The sequence below is a fragment of the Hyperolius riggenbachi genome, chromosome 8, assembly GCF_040937935.1.
Source record: "Hyperolius riggenbachi isolate aHypRig1 chromosome 8, aHypRig1.pri, whole genome shotgun sequence".
Lineage (NCBI taxonomy): Eukaryota > Metazoa > Chordata > Amphibia > Anura > Hyperoliidae > Hyperolius > Hyperolius riggenbachi.
The window spans coordinates 269,888,739-269,904,975 of record NC_090653.1 but is presented as its reverse complement, the minus strand read 5'-3'; the positions used below and the strand labels follow the sequence as shown (position 1 = coordinate 269,904,975).

The 16,237-nt window shown below is 46.3% G+C and overlaps 1 protein-coding gene across 2 annotated transcripts in view; it reads right to left on the bottom strand.

Moving 5' to 3' along the window:
• The window catches only part of ABL1 (ABL proto-oncogene 1, non-receptor tyrosine kinase), a 388,171-nt gene that overhangs the window by 64,846 nt on the left and 307,088 nt on the right, over nt 1–16,237 (bottom strand). For both annotated transcript variants that reach the window (XM_068248847.1, XM_068248845.1), the window contains exons 4-6: nt 13,204–13,476; nt 6,411–6,495; nt 1,408–1,585 (exon numbers count right to left, since the gene is read on the bottom strand). In XM_068248847.1, the coding sequence (XP_068104948.1) occupies nt 1,408–1,585; nt 6,411–6,495; nt 13,204–13,476 (536 nt within the window). The remainder of the gene's footprint in view (nt 1–1,407; nt 1,586–6,410; nt 6,496–13,203; nt 13,477–16,237) is intronic.

Sequence of the window (16,237 nt, the reverse complement as noted above, 5' to 3'; positions counted from 1 at the left end):
CCACACACCTGAAAAAAACATGCAGCTAATCAGACTTTAGTGAGAAATATCTGATCTGCATGCTTGTTCAGGGGCTATAGCTAAGAGTATTAGAAACAGAGGGTCAGCAGGAAAGCCAGGCACTTAGTAACGTTTAAGGCCTTTTGCACACTGCAAGCGATTCAGATTCAGATTCTGCTTTTTAATCTGTTTTTACATCCGATTCCGATTTGCAGTTTGCTCCCTGCACACTGCAAATCGGAATCTGAATCGGATGTAAAAACAGATTAAAAAGCGGAATCTGAATCGGAATCGCTTGCAGTGTGCAAAAGGTCTAAAGGAGTCATCAGGCTGAAAATTCTGCCCTCTGATATACTTACCTGGGGCTTCCTCCAGCCCCTTGCAGCCAACATGTCCCACGTCGCATCTCTTGTTTGCAGCCACCGGGCCCTGTCCCCGGCGTTGCAGAGGCCGACCTCCTCTAGTGCGCTTGCGCCGCTGTGAATCAAACCCACGTTGTCCGAAGTGTACTGCGCAGTGCACCGTGGACAACATGGGGTTTGGAAAAATCCCCGCTTCCTCCTGCCATGCAGATTAGCCAGTAGCGGGAACAATTGTAATTTTTTTCTGCTTCCAGACGCGGCTTCACAGCAGAACACTCTCTGCTGCCATTTGCCGGCTCCTGATCACGTGACCTGCATGGGGTTTGAGGACCAAGGGGGCCCCATGCTGTCATTTTTGCAGGGAGTGGGGGGCTATTACACCCCAGACTAGATGCAAATAATTCCAGCTTAAATGAAAACTGTATGCAATTTTAACCTGGGCCATTCCAATGCACCTTATATTGATTTTTATTGGCGAAATCAAAAGACAAGCCCAGATTATTTGCTTCTTATCTCATTGATCATCTCTTTCGAAGAACAAAGGGATGGGGGTGCAATTTTCAAACTCAGACCAAAGTCTTATTCCATGCACATGGTGAAAAAGCCTTCATCAGAGGAGAGGAAAATACATATCTGAATATATCTGTAGGCGCCAGTCTAGTTTAGATGACCTAGCAGGAAACCACATCTGTGGGAAATTCCACTGCTGTGATTGGCTAGACAGCACCCTCTGGAACTGCTAGGTTTCCGATAGGTTGTAGTAAACTACGCCCACACTATTCGGCCAATCATAACGCTTCATGCTGAAGAGGGTGCGGTGATTAATGAACCGTTACCCTTGAGGTTTCCTGCCGGGTCCCCTAGACTAGATTAGTGCCTATCTATGTTCTCAAAACAAGTCATGCAGCAGTCAGATCTTTTGCCCTCCAATATTTTCTACGTATGAGCAGCTTATGGTTTGGGCCACCTTGCACTCATGTCACATGATCCCCCCCCCCCCCCCCCCCCACACACACAGACACACCACACTGTCTGAGGGACTCACCTGTGAATAAAGTTCTTCTTCTCTAAGTACTCCATAGCAGACGAGATCTGAGTGGCCATGTGCAGGAGAACCACAGCTGTCACCTCCTGCCGATTGCAGTCCCGCAAGTAATCCAACAGGTTACCATAGGTCATGAACTCTGTGATGATGTAAAATGGGGGCTCCCGTGTGCACACCCCTGCAACACAACATAGGAAAGGATGACCTACACTGAACAGCCACATCAGGTCTCTCTATCAGGCTCCTCATTTTAGACTAGCCCCAACATCTCCGATAGAAAGACAACATTTTCTGTATGGTCAAGGTTGACAACTAAGAAAATATTTTATAAAAAGAAAGGAAGGAAATCTTATCTGCTGTAGTTTAATGCCGTAACCTGCCATGGCAACAGGAAAAGACGAATAGTTGATGAAATTGAAATGTAGACCATAAAGATCAGATTGGTTGGCAGAACTCTAGAATGTGTAAAAATGTTGGAGCTGTATTGCCTGAAATGATCTTCCTCAACTGTCTTGGATAATAGTGTTCTCCCCAGGCTCTTTTAGCCGGGTGCTGCACCCGGCTAGATTTGGTGACCACCCGGCTGTCATCAGCTCACCTCCTCACCACCTCCTATGCTGTAAGCAGAGTTGACCTGCATTTTCATCTCGACCCACCCAACTACTTTTTCATGCCAACCGGCTGGAAAAAAATTCTGGGGAGAACACTGAATATAATGTAAGAATGGACCCGCATGGACATGGTTGCCAGGCCAGAGGCAGTGAGGGGATGAGCGGAAGTCGTCAACTGCAATCAGGTGACAGAATGCTCAAAAGAATGGTGCTCATTACAGTGTAAATCCACACAATCTTATACAAAACTAGAAACTGGGAATTCAGGAAAATACAAAAGTTTTAATCACTGACCAATTTACCAAATTACATTTGCAAAACGGTGCCTTTGAAATAACAGACCAAGAATATGTGTGGCTAGCCCAATACATTGTAAAGTGAAAAAAAGTAAAGTGAAAAACCGAACAATTTTAAAAAGTACCTGAAGGATAAAAGTGCCCCTGGAGGATACTTACCTCAGGAGGGGGAAGCTTCCCCTGTCCTCCTCAGCAGACGGGATCCAGCACTGGAACCCCCTGAAGTCCTGCTTGTCGGGAGACTCGTGCTGGTGCACTAGCTGCTATCTCTCTCTGCTCGGGCTCCGATGGAAACAGCCAACCCTGATCGGGGCCGCTCTATAGTGCAGTCGTGAACCGTCAGGGCCTGCGCAGTAGAGTAGACCCGATCGGGCTTAACTATTTCTGCCTGAGTGGAAAGAGCCTAACGCGCCTGTGCAGGCAGACACATGTAAAGATTATTTCTCTGCAGTGTTCAGGAGTCCCAGTGGCTGGATGAGGAGGACAGGAGAAGCCTTATGAGGATCCAGAGGATCAGATTTTTTTAAGAAGTCTCAGGTGTACTTTAACAACCTGGACAGACATCACAAGTGATCATTTTGGGCAACAAACACTTGATGTGTGCATGTAGCTAAATTTGTACCGGAACTTTGGATCTCTTCTTTAAAAGAGAACATCCAAACACCTTTTATTAGGTTAAATAAATAAAACATCCACGGTTGAGGTTTAACCCTTTCCAATCCTGTGTCTGACTATGTCCAACATCGGCACTTTCATGTTCAGCACAAATGTTGGACGCTGTTCGACACAGAAAAACATGGCTCTAACCAGCCCCTTTAGTTTAAAGTATCGGACTAAGTCAGATGCTTTAATTGCTGCTTTCCCCATGCTCCGCCGAAGCGGCACGTAATATCAATATAACGTGGATGCATTGGGGCTTATTGCAAGATCTAGTCCAGCACAGCGTCAGGCTATGTGGACAGTTTGATGCCCTCTGGCACCGCAATGGTGTGAGGAGGTAGAGACCCCACCGCAACCCACTGCATGCAGCACTCATCCCCTCACCCAGCAGAAAAAGTACTGGAGGGGAGGGGGGGGGGGATGGGTTGTTACATGGAAAAATGGATTGGAAAGAGTTAAAGCCTTGGTTCAGGTTCAGTTTTGATTGTTGCATTTCCTAGAATAATGGAGGTTTTCATAATAGCATATGAGTGGCGAGGTTGTATACTATGAAAGCCATAACATATCAGAAGCACAGACTGCCACCAATAAGAAGACTCTGCTGAGCCCTGGTGAGTGCCAGGTTTGGCTGGTCTTCCTGATTCGGAAGCCCCAGCCACTCCTTCCCATAAGCCCTGGTGATGTCATCGCTCGGCTTCTGGCCCATCCAGTGATTAGGTGGGAAGTCAGTTGCCCAGTCCATAGTCAAAATCTCATTTGACTAGAAGGACTCAGCAAGGCTCAGTAGAGCCCAGTTGGTGACAACAGCTGGTGCTACCGAGGTAGTAAGCTTGCTTAATGTTCATCTTCATTAGCAGATAGATATACAGCACCCTCCCCTCTTCCCCACACACAAATTGTATGTAGCCAGAGGTGCTTCTCAGTATTAAGTAGCCCTCCAGTAATGGCATCCAGAGGTACACATCAGTATTAGTCCTTTAATATAGGTAGCCAGAGCCCCCTCACTCCATACAGGTAGCCTGAATTAGCACCCCCTCTGTATAGCTAGCCCTCCAGTATGGGTAGCCAGAGATGAAACCCAGTACAGGTAGCCAGAATTAGCCACCCCCCGAGTATAGATAGCCAGAAGTAGCAGCCCCCCCCCCCCCCAGTATAGGTAGCCAGAAGTAGCCCCCCAGTATAGGTAGCCAGAAGTAGCCCCCCAGTATAGGTAGCCAGAAGTAGCCCCCCAGTATAGGTAGCCAGAAGTAGCCCCCTCAGTAGAGGTAGCCAGAAGTAGCCCCCCAGTATAGGTAGCCAGAAGTAGCCCCAAAGTGTAGGTAGCCAGAAGTAGCCCCCCAGTATAGGTAGCCAGAAGTAGCCCCCCCCCCCCCCCAGTATAGGTGGCCAGAAGTAGCCCCCAGTATAGGTGGCCAGAAGTAGCCCCCAGTATAGGTAGCCAGAAGTAGCCCCCAGTATAGGTATCCAGAAGTAGCCCCCCCAGTATAGGTAGCCAGAAGTAGCCCCCCAGTATAGGTAGCCAAAAGTAGCCCCCGCAGTATAGGTAGCCAGAAGTAGCCCCCCAGTATAGGTAGCCAGAAGTAGCCCCCCCAGTATAGGTAGCCAGAAGTAGCCCCCCAGTATAGGTAGCCAGAAGTAGCCCCCCCAGTATAGGTAGCCAGAAGTAGCCCCCCCAGTATAGGTAGCCAGAAGTAGCCCCCCAGTATAGGTAGCCAGAAGTAGCCCCCAAGTATAGGTAGCCAGAAGTAGCCCTCCAGTATAGGTAGCCAGAAGTAGCCCCCAAGTATAGGTAGCCAGAAGTAGCCCCCCAGTATAGGTAGCCAGAAGTAGCCCCCCAGTATAGGTATCCAGAAGTAGCCCCCGCAGTATAGGTAGCCAGAAGTAGCCCCCCCCCAGTATAGGTAGCCAGAAGTAGCCCCCCCCCCCCAGTATAGGTAGCTAGAAGTAGCCCCCCCAGTATAGGTAGCCAGAAGTAGCCCCCCAGTATGGGTAGCCAGAAGTAGCTAAGTATAGGTAGCTGGAAGATGCCCTCCCAAGTATAGGTAGTCAGAGGAAGCCCCTTCATTATAGATAGCCAAAGGCCCCCAGTATAAGTAGCCAGAAGTAACGCCCCAGTACAGGAAGGCAGAAGGATCCCCCAATGTAGGTAGCCAGATGTGACCCCCTCCCTTCCTCCCATGCAGAAAAGTGACTCACCTCTCAAGGCTCCACTGACAATCTACCTTCTCCAAGTGTCCCAATTTCAATCCCCCTTTCGTCAGCCACGTAATGTGACGAGAAAGAGTGTCTAGAGAATGTAGATCGCCAGAGCTTGGAGAACTGAGTCACTTCTTTTTGTTAGGTTGCGCGTACTCTGTACTTTGGGAGCCCACCCTGGACCCCCAAAATCACCACCAAGCCAGCACCCCCCCCCCCCCCCTTATGGCTATGGGCCCCATAGCTACCGCTTGGTGAACATGTGATAATTTAAACAAGGTTAAAAGAAAAAAATCTCAACTATCCACTGTAATGAGTCAGAAAGTATTAGGCCCCACCCACACTCAGAAAGGCAATATTGTGATTGCAATTAGGCGATTCCAATGTTGCACTGCACGATTCCCGGATTTTTGGGTGGTTTTGCGTTCAGCGATAATCGTTCTAGTGAATGAGAAACACAACTGCCGGGAAAATGCTGCATCCAATGTGTTTGCATGCAGCGATAATCACAGGCGCGCCCCAATCACTGCAGGGAGTGTAATCCCGTAGCTTTACTTGTGCAGTAGTGCTTTGCTGATCGCCGGTGATCAGCAAAGCACGAATTGCAGGCGCAAAGCGCCCGAGTGTGAATGGGCCCTCGGAGGAAGCAGCAACTCGGTAAGTAACATTTTGAAAAAAGATTTTAAAAGAAATTCAGCAATGGCTCCCTCCATATCCTTCTCACTTCAGGTTTCCTAGAACGCAGGCCTTAAAGAGAACCTGTACTGAGTAAAATTATTTAAAATAAACACATGAGGTAACTTCAAATGAACATGACATAGTTACCTTGCCATCAGTTCCTCTTAGAAGCTCAACATTTTCTACTTACAGTGATCCCTTCCAGTTCTGACAACATTTTGTCAGAACTGAAATGTATCAGTTGCTGTCAGTTACAGCTGAGAGGAGAACTGATGTGTCCATGTCTCTCTATGGCTCAAGTGGGAGATGTTACAGTTTAACTGTGTGCTGACCAGGAAGCTGTTATGGGATAATGGCTATTTTCAAAATAGAGGACGGAGAATTCCTTTGATCACAGTGGACAAACAGGACGCAGGAGAGGAAAAATAGATTGAGAAGTAGACTGCACAGGAGGTAAGTATGACTTGTGTATATTTTGACTTTTAATTGTCAGTTCAGGTTTTCTTTAAAAGGCAAAAAAAAAAAAAAAAAAAAAAAAAAAAAGCTTTTTCAATCTACTTACCCAGCAACTGCACCAAATTGGGGTGTTTAACCTCCTTCATCACAGAAGCTTCTTTCAGAAATTCCTCCACTTCCATTGTGTCCTCCTGAAATCATCAGAGAAAAGGATGAGCTCAGAAGGCTCTATTCAAAGAACGCCATCTAAATGCACACATTTCCTACATACATTTACAGGAGCGGCAGGGTAATCCCAAAGCAAGCCCTCGCAATAGAATATTATCACTAGAATGTGCTGCAAAACACTCGCCTGTTTATGCTGCTATTGTGCAGCACAGTCTTGGGATAATATAACAGATTAAGTGACGGGGGGGGGGGATGAGTCTCCAAACACCCACATATTATGGGACTCTTCAGCCATTCGCAGAGTAAACACTGTGTTCTGTTGGGCTAAATTATATCAATAAGGACTTAACCAGCACAGGTACGCCAGGCATATGACAGCTGGAAGCAGCTTCTCATGTTGAGGCAGCCACTAGGTGGCAGCAGCTCACAGGGCTGCTCAGTACTACAAATCTGAGGACTTTTGCATGACTTTTAGCCTCCCAAGAGGTCACTGAAAAACAATCTGGCGCATGAAAAATGATTCGGGTTAATAGAAATGGGACAGTGACTTCCTAAAAGGGACTACTGATTTTCTAGAAGCAACCAGAAATCGGTCCGTTAGTGCTTAAGTGGACCTGAACTCAGAACTCCTCTTTGCTCTAAAAGATAAGCAAAAGCATAATAACCTTAAAGCGGACCCAAACCAAACATTTTTTTAATTAAAACTATTTAGTTGCACCACTCTGACACATACAAAGATAAATAAACACTCCTTCAAACCTATGATCATTTCAGTGCATGCTTTTCACCCTTCTCTTTTCATAGCTAGGGTTATACAGGTGGCAGCCATTAGCAATTCCTCCATTGCCGGACACCATCTACTCCACCAGTTTGCCGGATTATGTCCCGGCAATATGAAAGGAAGGGAGGGGTTCCTCCAATAAATGTAAAATATTTTATATTTGTCATCATGCAGCTGAAAAAAGGCTGCTATTTATTATTATAATTTAGAAAATAGATTTTATTTCTGAAATCTTGTATTTTTAATTTGGGTCCACTTTAACAAAAAACATTTCTTTGTTACAGCTGATAATAGTAGTAAAAATGTTTCTGTACCGTGTTAGCTAAACAATATTACAGCTGATACAAATTCTGCAATAAACCTGCAGTGTGTCTACTTGCTGCTTTCATGGAAGCAGACATAGGGTTAACATCCTGTGTTTACAAATGCAGAGGCAGCCAACTGACACAGCTGAGAATTGTACAGGCTAATCACTCTAAATACATACAGGGTGCATTTCTCTATACTCTCCTATCCTGTGTATGAGTTCAGGTCCACTTTAAGCAAATATACCCTCATAAGTTACTCTCTGTGCCTTAAAAAGTAATCTGCAGATAACATACAACTATCCTGTGTAGTGCTTAATACAGCTCAATGCATGTACAGATGTTAGGGCCCGTTTCCACTAGCGCGAATTCGCATGCAGACAACGCATGCGGATTCGCATAGGCAATACAAGTGGATGGGACTGTTTCCACTTGTCAGTTTTCATTTGCGTTTTTATGTGCAGGATTTTTCTGCACGGTAGACCCTGCAGAATTCGCCTGCGTGTGGAATGCAGGCGATTCGCAGGTAATGTATTTAATAGGGAAATCGCATGCGTTTTTTGCATGCGTTTTTTTCCCGCGATTTCGCATTGAAAGTAATGTAAATTGACAGAGGCAGTGACATGGTTAAAATCGCATATACCCTGCCTATGCGAAATCGCACCCGCATGCGATTTTGTCAACGGTGATATGCGGCAATTCCGCACCGCACTAGTGGAAACGGGCCCTAAGGGATGAGGACATGATTGCTGTCTGTTTTTTTTTGTTTCATATTAAAAGTCCCTGATTGTTGTACATGGGCACAGGATGCCTGCAAGTACAGTAAATAAAATGATGGATTGCTATGGGCAATAGCACAGAACTTTTCACACACTAGCTGCTTGATGAAGCTGGACACAATGTATGGCCAGATCGTCTATTAGATATATCCTGCTCTGATTTAATCTGATCAGAGAGGCATCTATTGCCTGCCCATACACTGCACAGAGATTTCCAATAGATTTCAGCATATGGGAGGTGTCACTTTCACTTGCGAGGACACCAGCCTGGAATTCAATAACTGCCCAAAAAGTGCAAGGCCGGGCGAGGCAGAGGCAAGAGAGGCTGCTGCCTCAGGGCACAGTGTAGGAGGAGCGCACAACTCACTCAGCTATCATTCCCCTATTGGCCTCAATTCACTAAGCTTTATCAAACACTTTATCAAACGTTAGATAATTTACCTCATGATTAAAATCTAATTTTGAATTCACTAAGGTATTATAGATTTATTGAACGTTTTATCGATAAAACATTCTATAAATCTATAACACCTTAGTGAATTCAAAATTATATTTTACCCATGAGGTAAATGATCAAACTTTCGGTAAAGTGTTTGATAAAGCTTAGTGAATTGAGGCCATTGTGTAAATAAGAAAAGGTGCTGTGTGTGTGTGCGTGCGTGCGTGCGAGTGTGTGTGTGTGTGTGTGGTGTGTGTGTGTGTGTCTGTGTGTGTCTGTGTGTGTGTGTGTGTGTGTTTTTGTGTGTGTGTGTGTGTTTTTGTGTGTGTGTTTTTGTGTGTGTGTGTGTGTGTGTGTGTGTGTGTGTGTGTGTGTGTGTGTGTGTGTGTGTGTATGTGTGTGTATGTGTATGTGTGTGTATGTGTGTGTGTATGTGCGTATGTGCGTGTGTGCGTGTGTGTGTGTGTGCGTGTGTGTGTATGTGTGTTTGTTTGTGTGTGTGCGTGTGTGTTTGTGTGTCTGTCTGTGTGTCTGTGTTGGGTACCCCTCTTAGTCTAATAGCAATCAGTGTGTGACAGCTGGGTTGGGAGGGATGCACTTTGGTGTCTCAGCCTTGGGTGCTGGAGGACCTTGTGCCGACTCTGGACAAGTGTACAGTTCGGCCACCTGTCTGAACGAAGCCTTACAGCAATCTGTGAGAGATATGATGAGGGCATGTACTGTACTAGCATTTTTGTGCTAGTACATTTCCCTTGTAAGAAAAGCAGTTGGTTAGTGTTTCAATGTAAGGTTTCACAGAGAAAGCAGAATCAAGAGAGACTCCTAGGCAATGAACGTGAAGTTAGGTGATGGGTGCATCATTGCTACGGATTGTTTTTCAGGATGGTGTAAAGATTCAGCAAGTGGAGAAAAAAATGAGGAATCCAAGATGATGGAAAATTGAGTGCACCAAGTAGAATTGGTTGTTATCAGTCCATATGGTAATGAAAATAAAATAAAATAAAGAGAGGTCCTAGAATATAGGTATAGAGAAGAGAAGCAGATCCAGGACTGAGTTTTGGTGTCCTCCAAATGGGAGTGAATGAAGGGAACAGAAGTTGTGGGGGTGAGAAACCATAAATGCCCTATCAGAAAGATAGGAGACAGCTAGATATTTGTTGCTTAAAGGGATACTGTAGGGGGGTCGGGGGAAAATGAGCTGAACTTACCCGGGGCTTCTAACGGTCCCCCGCAGACATCCTGTGTTGGCGCAGCCACTCACCGATGCTCCGGCCCCGCCTCCAGTTCACTTCTGGAATTTCAGACCTTAAAGTCTGAGAACCACTGCGCCTGCGTTGCCGTGTCCTCGATCCCGCTGATGTCACCAGGAGCGCACAGCGCCGGCCCAGTATGGTCTGTGTCTGCGCAGTACACTCCTGGTGACATCAGCGGGAGCGAGGACACGGCAATGCAGGCGCAGTGGTTTTCTGACTTTAAAGTCAGAAATTCTAGAAGTGAGCCGGAGGCGGGGCCGGAGCATCGGTGAGTGGCTGCGCCAACACAGGATGTCTGCGGGGGACCATTAGAAGCCCCGGGTAAGTTCAACTCATTTTCCCCCGACCCCCCTACAGTATCCCTTTAAAGGGAACCTAAACTGAGAGGGATATGGATGTTTCCTTTTCAACAATACCAGTTGCTTGACAGGCCTGCTTTTTAACTACAGTAGTTGCTAAATCCCACACCTGAAACAAGCATGCAGCTAATCCAGTCTGACTTCAGTCAGAGCACCCGATCTATATGCTTGTTCAGGGGCTGTGGCTAAAAGTATTAGAGACACAGGATCAGCAGGAGAGTCAGGTAACTGGTATTACAGGTAGTCCCCGGGTTACGAGCAGCCGACTTATGAATGACCCGCCGATACGAATGCCCGCCGTCCCGCCGCAATGACGTCACGCAGCCCGGGTAATACCTCTTGCGCCCCCTTTCCTAATGCAGGGTATGCGCAGCAGAAGCGATTATAAGGCACACCTATTCCATGGCGGCTCCACAGGCCTGTCCCACTGCAGAAGTATCAGGCAGATAAGGACTGATGTAATTATTTTATTGCGCACATTAGCAGAGAGCAAACGAAAGCTTTCATCAGCAAGGGTGTGGGTAGATAAAACACTATGCTTCAAATAGTTTAGAGAAGCCACAGATGCTATCTTCACACCTGCCCCTGGATAGATAATGGGCAGTTAGAAGGGGAGGGGGGACATGGCAGGCTCCTATAGGTATTAGAAACCAAGGAAAAAAGAGTGGTGCTTGGTTCCCTTTAATGAGGAGAGAAGCAGTGGTGAGTGACCAAGAAATGCTGAAGACAGAAGAATTATGGAGATGTGACCTTTGGATTTAGCAATTAGTAAATCATTAGTCACTTTAGTAAGATCAGTTTCAGTAGAGTAACCAGGATGGAAACGGGACTGGAGGTGATCAAATTAAGCCTTAGCAGACAGGTGGTGAAGCAGACAGCGTGAACAAGCCGTTACACTAACTTAGGTTAGAATGGAAGGAGAGGGACGGGCCGATACTTAGAGCCGGAAGGTGGATCCCGTGAGGCTATCTTGAGTATTGCTTTTATGATTCCATGTTTGAATGAGGAGGGGAGGCTGCCAGTGTAAGGAGAAAAATAAAAAGAGGAGTCACGGCTGATGTGATGGAGGAGAGCCCAGCTGGGATCATATAACAGGGAACGGGGCCAAGGAAACAGGTAGAGAGGTGTTCTTTGGAGATTATTTGGAACAGTTAATGTCCAACAGACATGACAAGACAAATGACATTTATATTGCGCTTTTTTCCTGGTGGACTCAAAGCACCAGAGCTGCAGCCACTGGGGGGGCTTTCTAGGCAGTAGCAAAGTTAGGGAGTCTTGCCCAAGGATCCTTACTGAGAAGGTGCAGGCTTGGTGAACAGGCAGAGCCGAGATTTGAACCCAGGCCTCCTGTGTCAGAGGGAGAGCCCTTAACCACTCCACTAGCCGGCCACAAATAAGCTGAGTCAAACATGTAAGAGCAGACGTTGCAGGAGGGTACAGTATAGGATGGCTGTGCCCTCAAGCCAATATTAATGGTATTGATTTTATCTATAAAATGGGAAAATCGTCTGATGAGCAGGATGGTTGGGATTACTGTAATTCCATTAAAGAACTGTCACGCAAATGTTAACATTTAAAGCACATAGAAATAAGAAGTACGCTTCTTCCTGAGTAAAATGAGCCATAAATTACTTTCCTCCTATGTTGCTGTCACTTACAGTAGTTAGTAGAAATCTGACCTTACCGACAGGTTTTGGGCTAGTCCATCTCTACATAGGAGATTCTCAGTATGGCATTTATTCTTTATAAAGACATTCCCTGAAAATGATTTATATAAAGATGCTGGCCAGCCTTCCTGCTCACCGTACACTTTTTTGGCAGTTGGACGGAGCAACTGACATTCACTAAGTGCTTTTGAAAATAAAGAAAACCCTGAGAACCCCCCATGAGAAGATGGGCTAGTCCAAAACCTGTCGGTTCTGTCAGATTTCCACTACCTGCATAGGAGAAAAGTAATTTATGGCTCATTTTACTCTGGAAGAAACGTACTTCTTAATTGTATATGTTTACATGTATTTTAAATTTTAAGATTTTTGTGACAGAGGTCCTTTAAGTAGGGGTTGCAGCAGCATTAAAGGAACACGCAAGCCAAAATTCTTGGCATCTTACTGAACATCTCTACCCGTAAATTTATTGTTGTCAGCATTGAGTACAGGACCTAAGCAGTGGTCACAGGACATTATAAGGCTCGCCATACATGGGCTGGAAAAAAAAATCTGTCAAATGATTGATTGCTGCTCCGCCCCCACTCAAGAAAACCTTAGTGATGCACCTAATCTCTCTGTCTGATCAATGATCTCTCCAGTATATTAAAAGGATATTTTTAAGCGGATCTGAACTCAGAACTTCCTCTCTGCTCTAAAAGATAAGCAACAGCTTAGTCGTCAGGTCTGCGTCCCGCTTCCTTGGATTGTGCCATCACACCGGCCGGCTACATGTCATCACCACGGCAGCATGAGAGTCCTGCTCATGTGCGGTTCAGTCTTAGAGAACCACGCATGCGCAGGACTCTCACGCCAGCCGGTGATAGCTGGCGGTCATAAATGCGCAATCCACGGAAGAGGGGTGCAGATCTGACGACTTCAGGCCGAAGATGTCCTGTAACCAGAGCCGGGACAGGGAAGGAGCCAGGAGGACGCCGGGGGACCTCGTGGCCTACAGTGGGCTAGAGGATACACCAGGCAAGTGTAAATTCTGTTTTTATCACCTGCTCAGGGTCCCTTTAAGCCACTGCTAGAATTATCACCCTGTGTACGGCCAGAATAAATGCCCACGTACATCCAATCAGACAGAAGGCCAACTATAGGACACATACCTTTAAAGTTTTTACAGCCACTGTCAAGTTGTACTTCTTCCACACGCCCTCGTACACCTCCCCGTACTGCCCGCCCCCCAGCTTGTGCTTCATGGTGATGTCCGTCCTCTCGATCTCCCACTTGTCATAGTTGGGCGACACGCCGTAGATGGTGGGCTTGTTGCGCTTTGGGGCGGGGTAGTGCAGCGTGGTGATCAGGCCGTCAGACACGGTGGAGTGGTGGTGGACCAGCTCGGCCAGGGTGTTGAACCGGCTGTCTGACGATACGTAGAGCTGCAGGGGAGAGAGAAAACACAACATGAATTCAGCCGCCTTGGCATGCTTTTTAAGACAATTCAGATTATTTTTTATTTTGTTATGAATACTGTAGAATAGGATTCCAAACTTATAGGCTTTTTTGTTATTGCGGTCTGTGATCCTTTTGAATATAGATGTGACCTTGTCCCAGGCGGGCATTCTTGTCCCAGAGAGCAATTTCATAACCCGACAGGGGTCGGGTTGAATCTTCCCACCTACCTACACAGTGGTTGTCTAGGGCCCATTCACACTAGAAATCGCCAAACGCAAACACTGAGTGAATTTCTGGCGTTTTCAAGCGTTTTTTTTCTAGTGATTTCTCAGCGATTTTTCTATATAGAAAGCGTTTTTACATTTGTGATTACTAGTTCAATGAGCCTTTTGTGGGTAATCTGCAAGGTTGGCTGGGTAAAATCGCTGGGAAAACTCTGATGTGAACGGGCCAGCGATTTCTGAGTGATTTTCCAGCGTTTCTGTACTTAACACTGAAACGCTAATCGTTCAGAAAGCGCTGCAGGCAACGTGTTTGCATTTCAGCAAATCGCTTAGATGAGAACACTTCCATATGCTTGCATTGTACACGCGTATTTCAAACTGCTAGCGATTTTCATCGATGCTGAAATCGCTCTGAAAAAGCACAAGTGTGAATGGGCCCTTAGAGGAATCCCATCTTATTTATTCACACCCCATGTGTCTCACCCAGCTTGACTTTAATATGGTACACTATTGTGGGCTCTCCATCTCTCTTTTCGTTTTACAAGCTCGCAGATCATACGTTTCTGACAAAAATCTGAGAAGATTAGCTGCATGCTTGTTTCAGGGTTGTGATTCAGACACTACTGCAGTCAAAGAGATCCGCAGGTCTACCAGGGAACAGTATTGTTTAAAAGGAAATAAATATGGCAGCCTCCATATTATTCAAGTTTCCTCTAGAGGTGCCCATACATCAGACAATCTATCAACCAAGAGACAGATCTCTCTGATCAATCTGATCGGAGAGAGATCTATCGCCTGCCCATACACAGCAGATCGATTCCCGAGAGATGTCAGTATGAAACCTCTTGGGAAACGGTCTCGTGACGCCACTGTCTCCCTAAGTAAATATGTACCCCCTGCCCGCCCCCCCCCCCCCCCCCCCCCCCCCCCCCCCCGGTTAATACATTTCCTCTCTGCCTATGTGTCTGAACTCTTCTTCCGGGTATGGGCCTCACGTGCGGTGCCAGCACTACATGGGGAGCATAATGGTATGAAGAGTCCGGACACAGCGAACATATACACTACGGGGGACATCGGACAGGCGTTTCCATCACATTTGTTGTTTGCGATTATCACACGCCATTACCACCTGAGCACCCAATTGAGCATTTCGGCGCAACATCTTGCAGCATGTCTGACCAATACATCCATCATTGATTGGGCATGCTTTTGGAGGCACAGATTTGCATCTGATTCGATGATCATGATGAAGAACAGGTACGAGCAGTAAAAAAAAGAAAAGTTTTACTCACCTGGGGCTTCATCCAGCCCCTAGAAGTGTGCAAGGTCTCACGCCGCGGTTCCGCTGTCTGCCAGGGCTCCCGTTCTCTACTCCGGCAGATCACCACCTGCGACCAGGTCGGGATCTCCTGCACATGCACTCCATGCGTCTCTCATTATCGCATTAGGAGCTCTGCACAGCTTAGTGAGAATTGAACTGCACAAGCTCAGAGCACTCCCGGTGCTGGGAGCAGGATGACGAGCAAGGCTCGGCGTGCATGTGCATAAGATCCCAATCTAATTGCAGGTCGAGTGCCAGGAGCCCTGGCTGACAGCAGAACCGTGGCATGGTACCTTACACAATTCTAGGGGCTGGATGAAGCCCCAGGTAAGTAAAACTTTTTTTTTTTTTGTACAGCTTGGACCTGTCCTTTAACTACTTGCTGCACCAAGTACAATATAATCATGTCCTGGGAAAACTTCACTTAAAGAGAACCTGTACTGAGTAAAATTATTTAAAATAAACACATGAGGTAACTTCAAATGAACATTACATAGTTACCTTGCCATCAGTTCCTCTCAGAAGCTCACCATTTTCTTCTGACAATAATCCCTTCCAGTTTTGACAATATTTTGTCAGAACTGAAATATATCAGTTGCTGTCAGTTATACAACAGTTGCTGTCAGTTATAGCTGAGTGGACAACTGATATGCCCGGTAATGTCCATGTTTCCCTATGGCTCAAGTGGGCGATGTTACAGTTTAACAGTGTGCTGACCAGAAAGCTGTCATGGGGTAATGGCCATTTTCAAAATGGAGGACGGAGAATTCCCTTGATCACAGTGGGCATACAGGACGCAGGGGAGGAGAAAGACACTGAGGCGTAGACTACACGGGAGGTAAGTATGACTCGTGTATGCTTATTTTAACTTTTAATTTTCAGTTCAGGTTTTCTTTAAAGTCCAAGGGCCGTGAATCTTCGCCTTCAGCGGCGCACTCCCGTCGCTGCCCGTTAGCGGGGAAATGAATAAATGGGAACACAGTTCTCATTTATTAATCCCCATGCCAATGAACGCCGCCATTCATTGATGCCAGCATTGATTGTATCTTCCAGAGTTACAGTGCCACGCATTATTTCCTATTCACGTACTTACGTACGTGAATAACAATAAATGTGTGAGGACAACTTCTGGCCAAATAGTACAATTACACATACCGTAATGCATTTTATTTTATTAACATATCAACCCTTACGTTTAAA